Source organism: Bubalus bubalis, chromosome 18 (genome assembly GCF_019923935.1).
Source record: "Bubalus bubalis isolate 160015118507 breed Murrah chromosome 18, NDDB_SH_1, whole genome shotgun sequence".
Lineage (NCBI taxonomy): Eukaryota > Metazoa > Chordata > Mammalia > Artiodactyla > Bovidae > Bubalus > Bubalus bubalis.
In genome coordinates, this window is record NC_059174.1 from 2163300 (window position 1) to 2181789 (window position 18490).

The following is an 18490-nucleotide window of genomic DNA, read 5'->3' on the forward strand; positions in this document are numbered from 1 at the left end:
CACACACACCCCCTTTCTGTAGATGCTAGCACCAATTGGGGAAATTTTTAGGAAATGGATAGCAGTTATATAAGGTGAAATTAATCACCAAAGAGTGGGGGGAAAAGAAACCTCCTAAATGAGGCTGATAGAAAGTAGTATTTTTCTTATTATGAGGGTTGGCCTGAGCCGTGGGTTGGAAGGCCTCCAGTAGCCACCTGCCAGATTTTTTTTTTTTTTAAGGCCAGTTTAGGAAGGGCAAGACTAGTTTAACTGGTTCACCCAGTGCTCAGGAGAACCGTGAAGACTAGGAGCTGGTGCTCCCGCACGGGCACCGGGCCCATGAGTCGGGGTGACGTGGTGATGCAATGGGGGTGCACCCCAGAGCACAGGCTCTCCTGTCTTCACTTCTCCTCTGCGGGCAGCTCTGAACCCAGAATGGATACCTCAGGGGTGAGAATGGAGTCGGGGGACCCATTTGCTTGGATACATGTGGCCAGCTTGACAGGGTCTTGTAATTTCTCTCCCTTTTCAGTGTCTCTCTGTGGTTCTGAGACTGGGGCAACTTGCATCCTCAAGAACATGCACTCAGGTTTTGACCTTCATGTTGGTCAGCTAGTAGAGTGAATCTGGAGGTGAGGGGCCTGGTTCTACCGTGAACAGAAGGGTCACAGTCCTGGGACCGAGGAGGCCCCGATACCGCGACCAACAGGGCTCCTTGGCTCTGGGAGAGCCTGGCATGTGGCAGGCTCTTTTGCCAGCAATATTCAGCGAGCTTGGTGGCTGTCAGAGCAGCTTTAAAAGCTCCTGTCTGCTTAGCTTTCTTCTGGGGCACAGACCTATGCCCTGCCTCTTAGGTCCTGCCTGCCCACCCCTCCTCTCTGCCAAAGGTCATCGCCTCCAGCTAAATGCTGAATGTCACACAAGGTTTCTTTAAAGGAAAGGGACTCTGGCTCCCCTCAAAGTAGGTGTGCCTCCTGCTCGTTTACCCCCCGCCAGCAGACTTATGTCCATGGTGCTTGTTTGGCCTGTGTCTCTGCTCTCAGGGACCCCGTGGTTGTGATGGAAGTGCCTTTTCTTGGGCCTTGGGGAGCCAGGTCCTGGCTGGAGAGTTTGCCCAAGCCAGTGGGGGCGCTGCTGGGAGCTATTACTGATGCTAGGAGTGGCTGAGTCTTGACGGCCTGGGGTCTGTCTGGGGGTGTCTGTGCAGGTGCCCTTCCTGCAGAGGGAGGGCAGGAGAGGGCTCCTGGCTTGCTGTGCATGAGGCGTGGGTGAGAGGGAGCCCTAGGGAGAGGGGGCTGAGGGGCCCCAGGGCAGCCTCTATAACAGGAAGCCCCTCGGGCCTGAGGACCCCCCTCTGCTTGTCATGATGGAAGCCTAGCCCACCTGGGCAGCACTGGCAGTCCGGGGGCTGGGGTGGGACGCTGCTGCTGGTAGGGGAGCGCTCCACTCAGAGTCTCCCCTTTGCCTGGAGATTCCCCAGGAAGGGAGCTGGCATGGCCCGGCGTGGGTGGCACTACCCCTTCCCGGTCCCCGGTAGGCTGCAGTGCCAGGCTCTTGGGTACCTGGCGTGGAGGCGAGGCCAGGTGGAGCCTGTCTGGGGCGTGTGTGGGGCTTCTCCCTCTGGCTCCCACCGTCCTGCTCACCGGGGTTGTGACCGCCATAGGCCTGGGGACGTGGGTTCAGCCCCCAGTGCCCACACCCACCTCCGTGCCCCTCCAGCGTCTCACTGGGCGACGTCAGGCCTGCGCTCCCCACAGCCAGGCTCCTCCCCCTACCCGAAGGGAGGGCCGCAGCCGTCTGTGAGGTGGGTGCTGGTTTCCAGCTCCAGAGGAGAGACTGTCGCCTGGTCTCTGAAGGACGGGAGCAGGTTGGCCAAGTGGAAGGAGCAGCGCGGGGGTCCTGGCCGCTACCCTCAGCCTGAGCTGCAGCCCTGACCCTGCAGCATCTTCGGGGTTCCGTGGCCTGCAGCTGGCCCCAGAGAAGGAGGGCTCCCTCTTCTCTTCCTCCTCAGCCGCTCCTCTTTGATGAACGGCAGCTGTCAGGGACAGGGACGGGCAGAAGTGCGCCGCCACCTCCCACCCTCGCTCCGGCAGCAGGACGCACTGCCCACCACCCTGGGCTGCTTCTCTGGTCTGCATTGGAGCCGAGCGTTGGCCCTGTCAGCACCACCCCTCAGGCCAGGTTCACTTCCACGCTTCCTCCCAGGCCAGAGACCCTGGCTTTGCATGCAGTGTCAGGAAGCTGGAGCTTGTGGGGCTTGAGGAGAAAGAACAGCTTGGTTCTGTGTTCTCATTGACCAGGATCAGTCAAGTATCCAAGCTCTGGGGACCTCAGGGTGCCCAGCCCAGAGGCATTGGAGTCCATCTGCATAGTAATCTCAGCGTGGTTCAGGGTCCTGTCCTTTGGGTGGCGAGGTCCCCTGGCAGCTGACGGCGGTCTCCCAGCATGAGAGAGCAGAAGTCCTGTAGGATCTGGGTGGTGGCCAGACTTGAGCTTCAGCCATGTTCCCGCCCCTGCTGGGCACCCAGGGACACCTGGGGGCTGCTGATTCCTAGTGCCCCAGGGATTGGGACAGGAAGTTTTACTCAACCCACTCAGACCTGTTGCCGGATTTGGGCTCCTCCTGCCTTCCGCAGTGGGGGGATGCCACTTCCTGGGGTCTGTGCTGCGTGTGGGCACCACCTGCTTCCCTGAGCTCCCAGGGTCCCCAGCCCGCTGTGACTTCAGCAAGGTATCTGGTTCTCTGGCCTCATTGTCCCTGTTTGCCAATCAGGAATAAAACCAGGTGTCCTGCCTGGCTTTTAAGATCCTGAGGCTCATTGAACACACACACACGAAATCTCAGTGTATATCACTGGCCGTGTCCACAATCAATTAAAATCTTTCAGGAGTGAGGAATTCTCCTGCTTCAGGCTCTGCTGTTTTCACATCCAGAAGCCACCCTCTGGATATTTCTCCTGTGGTTTTGAGAACGTCTGGGTAGCCTTTTGCTGACTTTGCCTCTTTTCACCTGCCTCTCAAATACTAGAGTTCACCTGGTTCAGTCATCTGCCCTCTCTGGGTTTGTCTAAGCTCTGTATCCCCCACCTCCCGCTGAGGCCCACAGCTCTCCTCTAAACCCCAGATCTGGACTTGCGTGGATTCTGGAAGGTTTCCGTGGCTGTGTCCCCAGGGAGATTCCTGCTCAGCACCTCCTACCCATCGCTGAGCTCATTGTTCCGTCCCAAGCCGGCCCCCTCCTCCTGGGCTCCTTCCTGTCATGACGAGCGCCCGCCCGCTGCCCCTCCTCCCCAGTTTGCCCAGCTGCCCCAGTTCGTGTCAGCCTCCCACCCCCAGTGCTGGCGCTGGCCTTGAGTTCCCCTCTCCTGCCGTGCTCCGTCAGCCTCCGGAGCGGGCTGCCCACCGAGGGCTCTTCCAGTCACTCTTAGTGGTTTCAGAAGACCAGATGTGATCAGAGTGTGACTCCAAGGGCCCCTCAGTGAACCAGAGAAAGCCCAGGCCCCGCAGCAGAATGCAGGTCCCAAGCCCGTCCTCAGGAAGTTGGTCTCTCCTCCCCCCCGTGGCCCCATGACTCTGCAGCAGCGTCCTTCCCCCCAGGTGCACAGATGCTGTCCCCTCGCCTGGAACACCCCTCCCTGAGCCGTCCCCACCCTGCCCAGGCGCCTCCCACACTTCTCACATCTGGATCTGTGTGCGTCCTAAGACTTCCAGGAATCGCCATGCTGTTCATTTCCGTCTTGCTCAGCCTCCCCTGCTGGGCTGTGAGTTTCTTGAGTCCTGAGACCATGGCTTATTCACTTGAGTCACCAGTGCCCAGAATGTCACAGGGGCGTCCTAGAGGGTGTTGGCTTGGCCCCCGGCTCTGCTCCTCCTGTTGTGCCTACGGCTTCACCCGGGGCATCTTCCTTCCATTCATTCTTTTCTGGTGGGAGCGTAAGGTGTCTTTTTTTTTTTTTTTCTCAGTTCAGTTCAGTTCAGTCGCTCAGTCGTGTCTGACTCTTTGCAACCCCATGAATCGCGCACGCCAGCCTTCCCTGTCCATCACCAACTCCCAGAGTTCACTCAAACTCATGTCCATTGAGTCGGTGATGCCATCCAGCCATCTCATCCTCTGTCGTCCCCTTCTCCTCCTGCCCCCAATCCCTCCCAGCATGAGAGTCTTTTCCAATGAGTCAACTCTTTGCATGAGGTGGCAAAAGATTTTCCCTTATTTAATTAAAATGTGTTTAACACACAAGTAACAGTGTTGTAGCATTTAGGACATTCACAACGTTATGCAACCACCATCTCTGTCTAGTTGCAAACATTTCATCACCCCAGAAGGACCTCGTTGTATGATTCCACTTAAATGAAGGATCTAAAGGAGTCAACAGTCAACTCCATAGAACTGGAGAGCAAAGGGTAGATGGCAGAGGAGAGCGAAACAGGCAACTGCTATTCAACAGGTAGAAAATTTCAGTTACGTAAGATGAATAAGTCTCAAGGTCTGCTCTGCAACATGATGCCTATAAGCAGTAGTGTACTGTACTCTTACATTTTTATCAGGAGGGTACATCTCATGTTACCACAAGAAAAAGGAAAATCCCTTACTCATGAAGCACTCACTCTCCGGTGCCCCCTGACCTAACTTTCTGTCTCTAAATTTTCCTCTTCTGGACATTTCGCATGAAGGGAATCGTACAGCCTTTTCCGTCTAGCTTCTTTCACTCACACCATGTTGTCGAGGTGCGTCCATGTTGCAGCCCGCATCAGCCCTTCACCTTTCCTGGCTCAGCGATACTCCATTGTGTGGGTCCACAACGCACGCATGGTTCATTGATGGTTCATTTCTCCATCAGCTAGTGGACATTTCCCACCCGCTGTTGTGAATAATCCTGCGTGCACTTCTATTGGCTAGAGTGCCTGTTTTTCCCTCTCATTCTTGCCTAGTACAACTCTCTTCATCACCATTTTTTTTTCCCCAAGCCAGAAATCAGTGTCCTGGCCTGTGTGTATGTTTAGAGGGAAAGTCTGTCCAGGGAGCCAATTTGTCTTGTGCTGCCCAGCTCCCTGTGTCTCACTCTCCCGTCCATTTTCATCCGCTGTCTCCTGGGCTGCATATTTGGTGATTAATCCCATTTTGTCCTCAGATAGTTGGCGTGTGGTTTACATGTCTGGTGTCTGCAGTGAGGACCTTCATGTCAAGGTCCACCTCAGGCTTTCACCCACTCAGGCGGCCCACGCCGTCCCAACCGGCCCTCAGACCCCTGCCAGCTGGTGACTGACCCCCGTCCTCTCCCGCTGTCCCCTCTCTGCAGATGACGTGCTGACTAAAGACGCGGGTGAGTGTGTGATCTGCCTGGAGGAGCTGCTTCAGGGGGACACGATAGCCAGGCTGCCCTGCCTGTGCATTTATCACAAAAGGTATGAGGGAGCTGGCAGGCCCAGCTCTGCCACACCCAGACCCCAGAGGGCTCCTTCCCTGTGGTGGGAGGAAAGAGCTAGCCGTCACAAGGACCCTGAACAGGGTCGAGGCAGAGGCCAGCAGGCAGGGACGTCTGGACGTGCGGGGCGCAGAGCCGGGGAAGCCTGTGGATCCCTGGCCCCCTGGAAGGTTGGGTCTATGTGCGTCTCCTTGAGCCCCCCTGCTCCGCAGTGTGCCGAGACTGGTCTGTGCCGCGGGGTCTGCACGGAGGGAGGTGCTGGCTGCCCCGCCCTGCTCCTCGGCCCCAGGCCCCACCCCATCGGGGCCCTGGAGGCTCCTCCCAGGCCCCGCCCCTCGCCCCCAGAGGCCCCGCGGGCGGTAATATTCATTACCTGTGGGGCTGGCACCTCCATAATTAACAGGGCCGAGATTCGTCCTCGGGCTCCAGCTCGAGCCTGGGTCTTGTTTCCAATTGGAAAGAAGACGCCTCACTCAGGACGGGAGGCCGCCCCGTGCCACCCGTGGCCACCACTGCTCTCGGCCCCTCGGGTCCCGGAGCGCTTCATGACGCAGGCTTTCCTGAAGCCTGACTGGGGCCGCCGGCCACAGGCCGCACGCGGATGCGGCTGCTGCTGGGAGGGCGCGAGTGAGGGCCGGGGAGCCGGGCCCAGCGCCAGGCCGCCAGCGTCCCGGCAGGCGCTGACCAGAACTGGGGACGGGACTCTAGCTCTGGGGGAGACTTATGCAAATAGCCAGTCTGGTACCTGTTTCGAAAAGACAGGCTCGGACAGCCCTTTCTGTGACCCCAGGACTTCACTGCCGGCCTTTGCCTGGCGCTCCTGACTTCCCCCCCTGGCCACCTTCTCCCGGGAGGGCTGGCTGCTGGCTGCCCGCCACAGCCGGGCAGAGCAGTGGGGTCTCCTGAGAAGTCACCGCCAGGGAGGGAGCCTCAGGAGACAGACCGCTCAGGGCGCTGCCCAGCCTTCCTCGCCCTTCAAGCCTTGGAGACGGTCGCCTGGCCGCCCCTCGCAGCCCCCCACACTCGCCATCTCTCTGGTAGTTGTGCCGTCTTCCCGGACTCCACGCCCCCGAGGCCTCATCCCTCTCTAGGCCGCTCTCCCCTCTTCCTGTGGGCCTAGGCCCACGCCACCCCACCTTATGGCACGGGTCTTCCGGCTGAGCCAGCACCCACCTGAGTGCCCTGCTCCTTCCCGCCAGTAGCAGTGGGTGTCGGGTCCTCGCGGGTGAGACGTAGGAATCCTACTCGGAGACCCGGCCCTGAGGAGCAGCTGCTCGGCCAGTGACGCGCCCCCCTTGCCGTCTCCCCCTTCAGTTGCATAGACTCGTGGTTTGAAGTGAACAGATCTTGTCCAGAACACCCTGCGGACTGACCCTGCTGGGCTCGCTTGCTGACTCCTCTCAATGGTGAGCCAGTGACTGGGGGCCTGGAGTGGGGAGGGCGTTGCTGAGCTGCCCTCACAAACCCCCGCCTCCCCACTGAAAGGGGTCGGGGGAAGAGGGTCTAAGCAGCAGTGCTTCTGTGGGGTGGGAGTGGTTCCTGGGAAGCCTGAGAGTCCACTCTTGCATGGTCATTCAGAAGAATCTGGACGGGTGGAGGTGGAGTTGGGGAAAGACCAGTGTGATCCAGACGTTGAGGGCAAATCTCCCTGAGAAGGTTCAGCAGGAGCCTCAGAAAGTGCTGGGTTGGGGGGAGCCTGTGCCTTGTGCTCTCTGGGCTGTGGAGCAGGTCCTCATCCGGGTGGGGGGTGGGGGGTCCTGCTTCTTTGGGGATGGGGACATCTCGCTTGCACCCCCATGTGGACATGATGGTCATTGAACAGGACCGCGCATTGTCCCTGCAGCCCTTGTTGCAGTCAGCTCACCAGGTTCTTGCCTCCTTTGGCCACCTCCCTCACCCCCCTCCAGATGAGTCGGGGGCCTCCAGGCCAGACTTGGGGCCCCGCCACCACAGCCCAGGTCCCTGACTGCACTGCAGACCAGCCCAGCCAGCTTCCTCCCCAGAAAGGGGAGTGCCCATCAGCCGGTGGGCATTTCCCACCCTGTAACCATTGTGTAGCCCGTGTCTCCCTCGGGCACCTTGCTTTACTGCTGAATGTCCTCTCCTGTCCCCATCCTACCTGTCCCTTCGGCCAAACAGACAACACCCCCAGAGGAACCAAAACCTACCTCATCTCACACCCAGGGGTTCAGTGGCCTCTTTCCTTTCTTTCTCGTTCTCTCTTCGTCTCCCTCTTTCTCTCGTTTTTTTGTTTTCTTTTGTTCTTTGTTAGGTTTGTTTCATTTATCCCAAGTAAACCCCCAGAACAGCTGACGATGTCAAACTATTCAGGGACACTTGCTCTTTTTACCTTCACCTCAAAAACTGAGGACGTGGGGTGAAGAAAACGCGAGGGGAAGAAGGAGGCAGAGGGCATGGAGCCTGGCACCAGCTGCGAGTCCAGATTCCCAGCATGACGTCCGGTTCGGGGGGCGCCCCAGCCCGGCCTCCACAGGACGCACATGGCCGGCCTCGGGCCCACCAAGCGCGACTGACATCTTCCGGTCCCCACAGGGACAGCCAGGGCCCCGTTCCTGAGAGGAGGCTTCGGACACTGGGGCAGAGCTGAGCTGGGGACAGCAGTGGGAACAGGGCGCCCTCCTGCACTGACTTCCAGAGAATGGCCCCCCTTTCTCCCTGAGGACACCAGATTGGATGAGAGCCAGTTTGAGAGAAGAAAGAATCACCCGCTATCCTTCCCCTCATCCTCATCCCAGGAGGGAAAGGGCATTTTCTTTTTCACCTTTGAAAGGCATTGTGGGTCTGTCTCTAAAGTGTTTACAAAAAAAAAAAAAATTATAAAAAAAGCAAAAAGTCTAGTGTCGACTGGTGTTTTCCCTCGTGATGTTTACAGATCGCTGTCTGCTGCCCGGCCAGAACCCACTCAGTGACAAACGAACAGAGCCGGGTTCTTGCCACTCAAGTCCCAAGGGCGTGGAGCGAGCTCACAGCCCTCCTGTGCCCGGCATCCAGCGGCCTCTCCATCAGCCACTCTGCCTTGGTTTTTTTGTTTGTTTGATTTTTCCCCCCATTTTTCTGGCTTGATTTTGCACTTTTCTCCCCTGGGGACCCGGATATCTTGACTTTGTTGCCAAAAACGAGCCCATCAGGACCTTCTCCCCCTTCTTCCCATTTCTCCTTCCCACTTCCCTCCTGGTTCTGGTCAGTTCAGAGGATTTAACAATCACAAGTGTCCTGCAAAAATGCCTGAACGTTTTTCCTAGACCCCTGTGTATTTTCTTTTCTTTTTTCCAGAAAACTTAGACAAACAAGAGACTAAAAGGATGTGTACAGCTGCCCCTGTTTTCAGGCATTCTGTTTGAGAACATTTTAGCTGTTGATGTTCATGCGTGACATCAGTTCCGGCAAGATAGGTTTCTGTATTTATATATTAAAATCCAAAACAAAAAAAAACCTTATAAAATGTTTAAAAAAATGTTCAAAGCTGGGGGAAAAGGCTTTCTTCATTAGTCAAGGTGTTTTGATATGGTATTAAAATAATGTCTAATAAAAGATGCACTGTGTGACTTCATTTTAATCAAGTATCATTACACAACCAAGAAGTGAGCATTGAAGGTCTCCGTCCCTGTCTCTCGCCCACCTGCCTTAGCCTTCCTTCAGGCTAGTGTCGGGGCTACGAGTGTGTGACACGGTTCTCAGCGGGGATTCATGGGTGAGGGAACAGGGCAGGGCAGGCTGGAGTCCCGCAGGTTTACAAACCCGCTCAAGCCCCATGGAATCTATCTGGCGTCACCTGTGGCGTGGTCGTGACAGAACTTTTCTGGAAAAATCTGCTGGGCAAGGATCTTGCAGCCCGGGGAGGCTGTAGGGACTCGCGTTCTTCCAGGCATTACCCCACCACCACCATCCTTGGCTCCTCATTCTGCACCCTGCCCTTCCTGTTGCTCCGGCCGAGTCTCCATGCTGACTCACGGGCATGCTTCATTGAGGCCCAGAAAGAGGCCCTGCTTTGGAGCTGAGCCAGCTCAGAGCCCTCAGAGCCCTTGAATTAGAACCAGCCACTCGGGGCTCACCAGAGTTGGCACACCTTGGGCAGGGTGGGAAACGTAGGGCAGTGGGTGCCAGTGCCCACCTGGCCTGTGTCTCTGCACCAGACCCGCTCCCGAAGAGTCACTGCAGGGCCTGCGAGGGCAGCTCAGGAGGGGGACACATGCTCTGCCGGACTCCAGCCCCCCGCGGGTGGGCTCTGACCCCACCAAGGCCCTGCAGTCATGTTCTGTCGGACGCTTGCTGAAGCACCTGCTCTGTGTATTACAGGCTGGTGGGCAGCTGTGAGCCAAGGCCCCAGCATGTCCAGCGTTCCAGAGAAAAACTCAAGAGGAGTTTGGCTCCAAGCTGGTGGGGTGGTGACCCCGGAAACCTGCAGTTGCTGTGGTGGCAGGAGCCTGGGCTCTCAACTGTCTGTATGGGGCGTCTCTGCCTGGCAGAACCATGTTGGGAAAGGACTCCCATCTAAACCTCAGATGCCCCACATGTGAAGTGGGAACAAAGTCACAGCTCAGAGGTCACCGTGAGGGTCAGAGAATCTGCCCGGAAGCCTTGGCACATGCATAGCAGGCTCTCTCATGGCTTTGTCACCACAGAGAGCACTGTTCTATTCACAGCACCTCCTGCTTCTGCCTGGCAACTGTGTCTCCCTGTTCTATATTTAATTCCTCCAGCAAAGGTGGCCCTGAATGTCTCCTTGCCTGACCCCTAGGCCTGCAGGCAGAGGGGACCCATGTGCCCACCTCGGTGGCTTAGACCTGGCAGCCTTGGCGGCACCCTGGGTGAGCCGGGTGAGAGGAGGGCTGGAGCCCACGCCCCGGGTACTATTCCAGGCTCCTGTGCTGGTGTTTATCCCACCCCCAGGGACTTCACTCCCACCCGGCTCACTACAGCCCTCTGCTGGTGGCCGTGTCCTCTGACTTTAGCCCCAGATTGCCAGCTCCTGGACGGGGGTGGGATGGGGTTGTCCTGGCTTCCCAGATGGAACTGGTGTCTGTCATCCTCCAGCCAAACGGTTCTCCCTAGCTCTGCCTTTCTGAGGGCGGGGGGAATTGGCAGGAACTGGGAGGCGGGTTCCACCCACTCTCTCTGCTGGCTCAGGACACTTGGCTGTTTAACCGCTAAGTTATGTCTGACTCTTTGCGACCCCATGAACTGTACCCTGCCAGGCTCCTCTGTCCATAAGATTTTCCAGGCAGGAATACTGGAGTGGGTTGCTATTGGAGGATTGCCAAGTGGACTGCACACTTGGAGAGGGTGGCTTCCTGCGCAAAGGGCACCTCACTAAAACTAGTCGTCTAGTAGTCCCAGGCGGGGCTGGAGGTAAAGAACCCGCCTACTGATGTAGGAGACATAATAAGAGACAGGTTCAATCCCTGAGTCAGGAAAATCCCCTGGAGGAGGGCATGGCAACCTACTCCAGTATTCTTGCCTGGAGAATCCCATAGAGAAGCCTGGCAGGTTATAGTCCGTGGGGTCACAAAGAGTCAGACATGACTGAAGCAAGTTAGCATGCACAGTAGCCATTTAATATGTCAAGGTTTTTAGGTCCTTATTCCTAGGAAACATGCTGAATTGTATAGGTGAATGATGTGAAAAAATTTGTAACAATTCCAAATGATTTCCCAACAATACACACACGAAGCAAGCCAGGTAAGAATATTCACTGTTGAATCTTCAGTGAACGGTGTATTTGTTCTTTCAACTCTCCTGCTTGTTTGGAGCTTCTCCTTATAAAGAATTTTGGGGAAATGGCCATTCGCTGAGCACCTACTAGTTGCCAGGCGCTGGGTGGTGGGGTGGCACACCAGGGAGGAGCCTTGGCCCTGCAGAATGCCACCCTGGAGGACTGCTGGTGGCAGGCAGCCTGCGTGGAGGGGAGGCACCGGTGAGTCCATGTTAGTGTTCCTGTTTCCTTTACTGGGTGGTGGCGGGGGCGGGGACATGAAACTTGCCCCACACTACCCCTGTTACATCCAAGGGACAGAAATGTCACAGTAGAGCGAACTCAGGGCTCAGCCTGGTGTTACCAGAGGAATCTGAACAAAGCTTGTCTCAGAGCGGCTGCCTCTGGGGGCCTGAACAGTTGATGGGTGATGGGGTGGAGTCAGGAAAGGAGCTCAGCGGGGTCTTAGGAGGATGGGAGTGAAGTGAGTTGGGGGGTGATGCTGGCTCCCCTGCACCCCTTGCTCAGCCTCTTTCCTGAGGGCCAAGGCCACCAGGGAGGGAGGTGGGCCTCCACCAGAGGCTCCTGGGACCTGCAGGTGGGTGGGGGCTTGGAGATCTGTTTCCTGGGCTCCAGGCATCTGCTGGACCCTGGAAAACGGGGGGCCCAGAGCTGAGAGCTGTAAGTCCCTGCGAGGGGAGCAGACACCCCAGGCGATAACTGGTGTCTGAGCTTTGTGGTGTCAGGCGCCCTCGCATGGGCTTAGGGGGAACGACTGCCAGGCACCCTGGACGAGGAGTTCTGGCTAGAAATTGTGACCAAGCCTGGGGCAGGCCTCGGTGGGACAGAGCCTGACATGAGAGTCAAGAAAGCTGGTAGAGAAACATACCACACCGTGGACAGTTGTGGGACCAGGAAAATCACTTCCATTTCTAGTGATTGGTAGCAGCCACTTGAAGGACATGATCAGAATGTTCTAGGGCCCAGTTTGGGGGCTCAGAGGGGGGAGTCTATGGTAAGTGAGGATGGCCATGGTTTAGTCCTCAGGTTCTGGGGTTCTCATGGGCAGAGCAACTGGGACAGGGACCTGGGTCCCCTGAAGTGACCTTCCTCCTGCAGCCTGAGCACCATCCCCTCCTCAGGCTGCAACAGGTCAAAGAGCAGGGGCCGGGTGAGGGATGAGGGCATCACGGGCCGAAGGACAGAGAACCTGGAGGAGGTGGGGTGGGCAGGCACAGGAGGCCATTCACAGGTGCAGCTTGCTCATCTCCAGACAGTTGCAAGTGGGGCTCAGGTTTATTTGGGTGTGGGGGAGGGCGCGGGATTGAGAACATGGAGCAGAATTTCCCTTCCCCACCAGCAAAGGGCGTTCCCCTCACCAGGCAGATGGGGCTGGGCTATGGGTGCTGCGTCCCCAGCTTTTGTTCTCCTGTCCTGTGCTGTGGAGGCCGAGGAGGGGAGTGGACCTAGTCTTTGGGGTGACCCATGGTGCCTCTCCCCCGCCCCAGGCCCGGCTGTGTCAGAGCAGAGAGGAAGCTGCTTCACTGGGAATGACCCCCAGCAATTTTATTGAAGCAAAGGCTCCTGAGGACAGCAAGAGAGCTGGGGAGAAGCCGGAGGCCTGTTCAAGCTTCTCTCTCCTCCCCCTGGTTTCAGGTTCGTTTAAAAAGACAGGTGAAGACCTTTCCAGCTGGTGAAGACCCCTGCAGAGTCTGGGGGCTTGAAAACAGGCTCCAGAACGGGAGGTGCCACTCTGTGAGGGCTTGTGGGCCAGGTGCCCAGAGCCCCTCACAGCACCTTGCCTGGGTTCATGAGGCCTTGGGGGTCCAGCGTGGCCTTGATCTGCCGCATGGTCTCCATGCCCACCGCGCCCACTTCCTCGGGCAGCAGCTGCCGCTTGCCCAGCCCAATGCCATGTTCCCCGGTGCACGTGCCATGGAGCGCCAGTGCGCGCCTGGGAGGCAAGCGGAAGGGACCCTCAGTGGGACACCCCTAGCCCCCGCCACCGCCTTCCTGCCCTGCCTCCCGCTTTGCCCTTACCTGCCCAGCTGCTCTGCAAAGGCCTGGACCCTGAGGAGCTCCTCAGGGTCCTCGGGGTCTACCAGCAGGATGCAGTGGAAATTCCCGTCGCCCACGTGCCCGACGATGGCTCCTGAGGGCCCAGAGGACAGAGCTGTGGCCCTGGCCCCGCCCCACCCTGCCCCACGCGCCCACAGGGGGCTGGCGGAACCTGTGAGTCTCCAGGCCTCCAGGTCCTCTTTGGTCTGCACCAGGATCTCCGGCAGCCGGGAGATGGGCACACACACGTCGGTAGAATAGCCCTGAGTTGGGGCAGCTCCGTGAGCAATAACCCCCTCACCCAGCATGCCCAGGAGGTAAGGGGTCAAGGCTACAGATGGGCTCAGGGAGCTCGGCCTCTCACATGCATGTGTCCACTCCGTCTCTAAGCCTCAGTTTCCCCTGGGGAACAAGAAAACTGGCCCACATAGGCTCCCAGGGCTCCCAGCCTGCTCCCTACCCCCGATCAGGTCCCCCAGCACTGGCTACCTGGGGCCCTGCCTCCCCTTCCCATAGGCTACCACCTCCCCCTTCACCACCTCTTCCAGTCTGCCTTCTGTGTTGAAACTTCTAAGGGCACCGTGCTGCCACTGCTCGGTCCCTGAACCCAGGGCCTGGCTCAAGGAAGGGGCTCCCTCCCAAGGATGTGGCAGTCTTGCCCGCCAGGGCCTTAGCTGGCCGCCCTGGATGATAGGGTGCCAGGCCGAGGAAAGGCTCCCACCTGCATCCCAGCCCGCTCACCTTGCAGCCCGGCCGCAGGGCCAGGCTTGCATACCAGGCGTTGTGCCGGGCTGCCCAGAGGCGGCTGCGCTCCTCCGCCTCCTTGGCCCAGGAGAAGTGGGAGCCTCCGTTATGACGGATGATCTCCTCTGTGGGGGACGGGGGGGAGTTACACCAAGCTCTACTCTGGGGGCAGCCTGTGCCCCTTGCCCACAGCACCCCAGCACACCTGTGCGCTGCACCTGCTCTGCCAGCGCCTGCTCGGAGCCGTGGAACTCGAGGAAGAGCGTGGGTGCCACGCAGCAGTTCAGCTTGCTGTGCCTGTTGCAGGCATCCATCATGACCTCATCTAGGAACTCTGGGGCCAAGGAGAGGCCAGGTGAGGTGAAGCCTGGCCTTTAAAGGGGGCCTCCCCCGGGGAGCCCACCTGGACTGCTCACCAATGCGGGCCACAGGTACTGCAGCCTGAAGGATGTGTACGGTGCTGTCCACCGCCGCCTGCACGGTGGGGAAGGCACAGGTGGCGGCCACAGTGGCCTCAGGGACAGGGTGCAGGCGCAGAGTGGCGGCTGTGATGAGGCCCAGCGTTCCCTCGGAGCCCACAAAGAGCCCAGTGAGGTTGTAGCCGGCTGCGCTCTTCCTGGGCCCGGAGACACAAGGCAGGTGAGCGTCCAGGCCACATGCCGCCGGATCTCTGGCTAGAGGCCAGGAGGGAGCAGAGCCCGAGGTCTGGGCTGACCGCCCTCGGTGCAGACTACCCCCCAGGCAGCCGCTCCCCTACGCGCCTGCTAAGTCGCTTCAGTCCTGTCCCGCTTTCTGCGACTCCGTAGACAAGGCTCCTCTGTCCCTGGGATCCTCCAGGCCAGAACCCTGGAAGGGGCTGCCGTGCCCTCCTCTGGGGATCTTCCCCGCCCAGGGATGGAACCTGCGGCTCCTGGGGCTCCTGCCTCGCAGGCGGATTCTCTGAGCTTGAGCCACCAGGGAAGCCCTGCCTTTCCCGGCACTACCCCCACCACTGGACTACCAGCTTGGTCCCACAGGACAGTCTCCTGTCTCCCGGGGGCCGCGGCCGAGAGACGGCACTCACCGGTAGCGCCGGCCGGGGCCTGCGGTGTGCAGCCGCTGCCCGCTGGGCAGCACCACCTCCAGGTTCAGCACGTTGTCGCGCATGGTGCCGTAGCGCACAGAGTTGGTGCCCGAGGCTCCAGTGGCCGCCATACCACAGAGAGAGGCGTCTGCACCTGGGTCTGGAGGGCAGAGGGCAGCTTGGTGCCCGCAGAGGGGTCCCACCGAGCCTCAGAAACACCCCGCCCCCAGGGAGCCCGCCAGGCCCGGGGAAATGCCCCAGCCTACCCACAGGGAACCAGAGGCCGCGGTCCCGCAGGTGGGTGTTGAGAGCTTTGCGGGTCACGCCGGGTTCTACCACCACAGAGAAGTCTTCAGGATTCAGCTCCAAGATTCGGTCCATACGGGTCAGGTTGATACAGACGCCACCCTGGCGGGAGGCATGCAAAGAATGGCTGCCCTAGGTCTTCCTCCAGGAGGACCTCAGCTCGTGGCCAACCTCCCAGCAGGCGGACCGGAGCTCCAGGATGGCTGGTAAGGGGTGCTGAGCGTGGTGGAGGAGGCCGCCGCCCATGTGACAAATGTGACGGGAGAGCCTGGCCCGCGGAGGAGGCCAGCCGCAGCTCATACCTGGACCGCGCAGACTCCACCCTCCAGCCCGGTGCCTGTGCCGAAGGGGATGATGGGCACGCCTTGGCCATAGCACAGGGCTGCCAGCCGGCTGACCTGCTCCACATTCTGGGGCCACACCACGGCGTCCGGAGGTTGGCACCTGCAACCAGACCCTCAGCAGTGTAGGGGTGTGTGGTACCTTCAGGTACTGCTCATGTTTGTAGGTATTGCAGGGCCTGAGGCTGCGCAGTGGGTAGAGAACACCCTTCTGGGGGCACAGAGGAGAGGTGGAGAATGCCAGAGCGCCCAAAAGGGTGCCGAAGACACCCCAGGACCCTCACTCCCCGGGGGTTCTGATGTGGAGGTGGGACCCACCTGTGCATGGACTCATCGTGCCCATGCTGCTCTCGGACCACAGCCGCTGTAGACACGTGGGGGCTCCCCACAACTGCCTTCAGAGCCTCCACAAAGCCCGTGCTGAGTCTGCCCTGCAGGAGAGAAACGCACGTTGGCAGGGTCACTCAAAGATATCTGGGGCCACCTGTCTGGTGGGAGGGGAGGGGTGGGGCTTCCATTGCCTGTGAACAGAGGCACCCACAGCCCTGCCCCACGTTGGCAGGGGCCTCCTAGGGCTCTTGGAGCCCTTCTTGGGTATTTCTTCCCATTTTACGGTCGGGGAAAAGAAGCCATCGAATCCATGACAGGACCTGGCCTAGAACCAGCTTCCTGCCTCCCATGCATTCTTTCAAAATGTGTGTGTGTTCCGGAGCCCCAAAGGGGCACTCTGGAGTTGAAACCCCCCAGCCCCCCTCATGGTAGACACAGGGGCTTCAGCCCCCTTCACTCAACACCCACATCTGACATGGGGTGAGCCCAGCGATCCTCCCCAGGAGATCTCCGGATGCTGGGGCAGCATGGAGCCAGGCCCCCCACCCTCTAAGGGGCTCCTCCCCTCCTACCCACCTGCGTCCCCCTGGAGCAGTAGCCCCTCCAGGAGAACAGTCCCCAAGTTGCAGGCCGGAGCAGGATGGCCATAGCTGTGCAGTCGCCAGTTACCACCCCGGGCTATTGGTTGTGCTGGGGGCGGAGCTGCTTAAGGTGGTACAGCCTTAAGGTGGCCCTGCCAGACCCTGCTTAGTCAGTGCTTCTTGAAGGAGAGGTGAGGTTTACTGAACCAAAGGGAGACGGAACAGCAGCCACTACCTAATTTAAGATTATGCAATGATTTCTTGTGGTCCGAGTACCCAGGGCTCCAGCCAGGCTCAGGGGCTTGGCAAATACCCTTGAGCTTTCTCATCCCACAAGACCCAGCTCCAGTGTCACAGAGTAAGCCTTGATGGGTCTCTGAGAAGGAAAGCGTAGGAAGGCTCTTGGGGGATGGGGTGGGCTATTGCAGTAAGGCAAGCCAGGAAGACTTCCTGGAAGAGGAGTGCTAAGGATGAACAGCAATTTACCAGGTAAGTAAAGGAAAAGACAGTTGCATCCCCTTGTCTCCACTCTCCTACTGGGCATATCCCAGGATCTTGGGGAGTGACGTGGCTGCTGCTCTTGAAGCTATTCCAAGCTTGGTTTTCCTTCTACAGAAACTGAAAAAAAAAAAAAAAAAAAAAAAACCTGTTGTAACATTACTGAGATAAAGCTATTCTTGTCTTTGTTTTCCTTCCCAGTCAAACCAGGAATACAAACTCCTACTTGGGTCTTTCTCCTCAACCACATTTGAAATAAATCCATGTGTCCACTTTCAATGTGTTGCTTAACTGGCTTATCTGACTCACCGTTTCCAGTGCAGGGGATGCAGGTTCAACCCCTGGTCAGGGAACTAAGATCCCACATGTCACACTGCCAAAAATTTTAAAAAGAAAAATCAAAAAAAGTCTCTTTTACAGTTGGTTAGTTCAAATCACAGAGAAGGCAATGGCACCCCACTCCAGTACTCTTGCCTGGAAAATCCCACGGATGGAGGAGCCTGGTGGGCTGCAGTCCATGGGGTCGCTGAGGGTTGGACACGACTGAGCGACTTCACTTTCACTTTTCACTTTCATGCATTGGAGAAGGAAATGGCAACCCACTCCAGTGTTCTTGCCTGGAGAATCCCAGGGACTGGAGAGCCTGGTGGGCTGCCGTCTATGGGATAGCACAGAGTCGGACACGACTGAAGTGACTTAGCAGCAGCAGTTCAAATCAAGATCTAGGGAAAGCCCTCACAGAGCAAATGGTTATTGTGTCTCATAAGCCTCTCTTAATCTACAACATTTCCCCTCTCCCCCATTTTTCCATGCCATTTACTTGTTAAAGAAACTAGGACGTTTGTTCTGTAGAATTTTCCACCTTTGGTTTTTGGATGATTGCATTTTTGTGGGATCGCTTAATATATTTCTCTAGCCTCTGTACTCTGATAACTTATATGGTGGATACCTGACATTACACGTTTTTCATAGCCTATAAAACTTTACAACACCAAGAGTGAACCTTAGTGGATGCAGATTTCTAAACGATCATTTAGGAGGCTGGCAGATCCCAGGCAAGAATAAAGACTGTGACAAGAGAATCTATCTTTCTAAATGTATAAAGCGACCTCTCTGAAGAGGGTGGAGGAAACAGGTGCTGATTTACATGAATGGAGTTTTCAGTTAGACTAAAGGCAAAAGGAGTTGCCCATAAGCACTGTCTTCGAGTCAGTCAAGTTGTTTCCCACAGGGAGACGAGTTAACACTTCTGAATCGGCTTTACATGTAACTGGATTGATTGACTAAATTAATAAGTAGGGAAAACAGACAAGTCTCCTGTGCAGAAGAATTGTAAATACATTATGTGGAACTTTCCCCCTAAAGGGAGGAAGCATAACTTCCCACTTCCTAATTGTGGGCTGCTCCTAGTGACTTCCTTCCGCAGTGACAGTATGGAAAGGGGGAAAGGA

The 18490-nt window shown here is 57.7% G+C and overlaps 2 protein-coding genes across 5 annotated transcripts in view; one reads left to right on the forward strand and one right to left on the reverse strand.

The window, feature by feature from the left end:
* The window catches only part of ZNRF1 (zinc and ring finger 1), an 86019-nt gene extending 77060 nt beyond the window's left edge, over positions 1-8959 (forward strand). The window contains exons 3-5 of one of the 3 annotated variants that reach the window (XM_044931142.2): positions 5280-5385; positions 6720-6811; positions 7737-8959. In XM_044931142.2, coding sequence (XP_044787077.1) covers positions 5280-5385; positions 6720-6777 — 164 coding nt within the window. In that variant the 3' untranslated portion in view covers positions 6778-6811; positions 7737-8959. Of the gene's footprint in view, positions 1-5279; positions 5386-6719; positions 6812-7677 lie in introns of all 3 variants that reach the window. The other 2 variants (XM_044931141.2, XM_006063326.4) reach the window with 2 other exon arrangements.
* Positions 8960-12658: 3699 nt separating this feature from the next.
* On the reverse strand, positions 12659-16650 carry LDHD (lactate dehydrogenase D). 2 transcript variants are annotated; one of them, XM_006063329.4, is made up of 11 exons: positions 16537-16650; positions 15949-16061; positions 15592-15733; positions 15250-15391; positions 14984-15143; positions 14337-14536; positions 14126-14254; positions 13918-14045; positions 13349-13439; positions 13159-13270; positions 12659-13072 (listed from the first exon to the last, which is right to left on the reverse strand). In XM_006063329.4, the coding sequence occupies exons 1-11, from the start codon at positions 16606-16608 to the stop codon at positions 12907-12909; spliced, it is 1455 nt and encodes a 484-aa protein (XP_006063391.4). In that variant the 5' UTR covers positions 16609-16650; the 3' UTR covers positions 12659-12906. The 2 variants fall into 2 exon arrangements, 1 of the variants encoding a protein (XP_006063391.4); XR_006545966.2 differs by having other exon boundaries at positions 12931-13072; positions 14139-14254.
* Between the last annotated feature and the right edge of the window lie 1840 nt (positions 16651-18490).

Coding starts and splice junctions, on each gene's coding strand:
- LDHD (XM_006063329.4), bottom strand. CDS start 16,608: ATGGCCATCCTGCTCCGGCCTGCAACTTGGGGACTGTTCTCCTGGAGG. Junction 14,046..14,125: donor AGAGCAGGTGCAGCGCACAG/GTGTGCTGGGGT, acceptor CGTCCCCCACAG/AGGAGATCATCCGTCATAAC. Junction 13,440..13,917: donor CCCTGCGGCCGGGCTGCAAG/GTGAGCGGGCTG, acceptor GCCCCAACTCAG/GGCTATTCTACCGACGTGTG.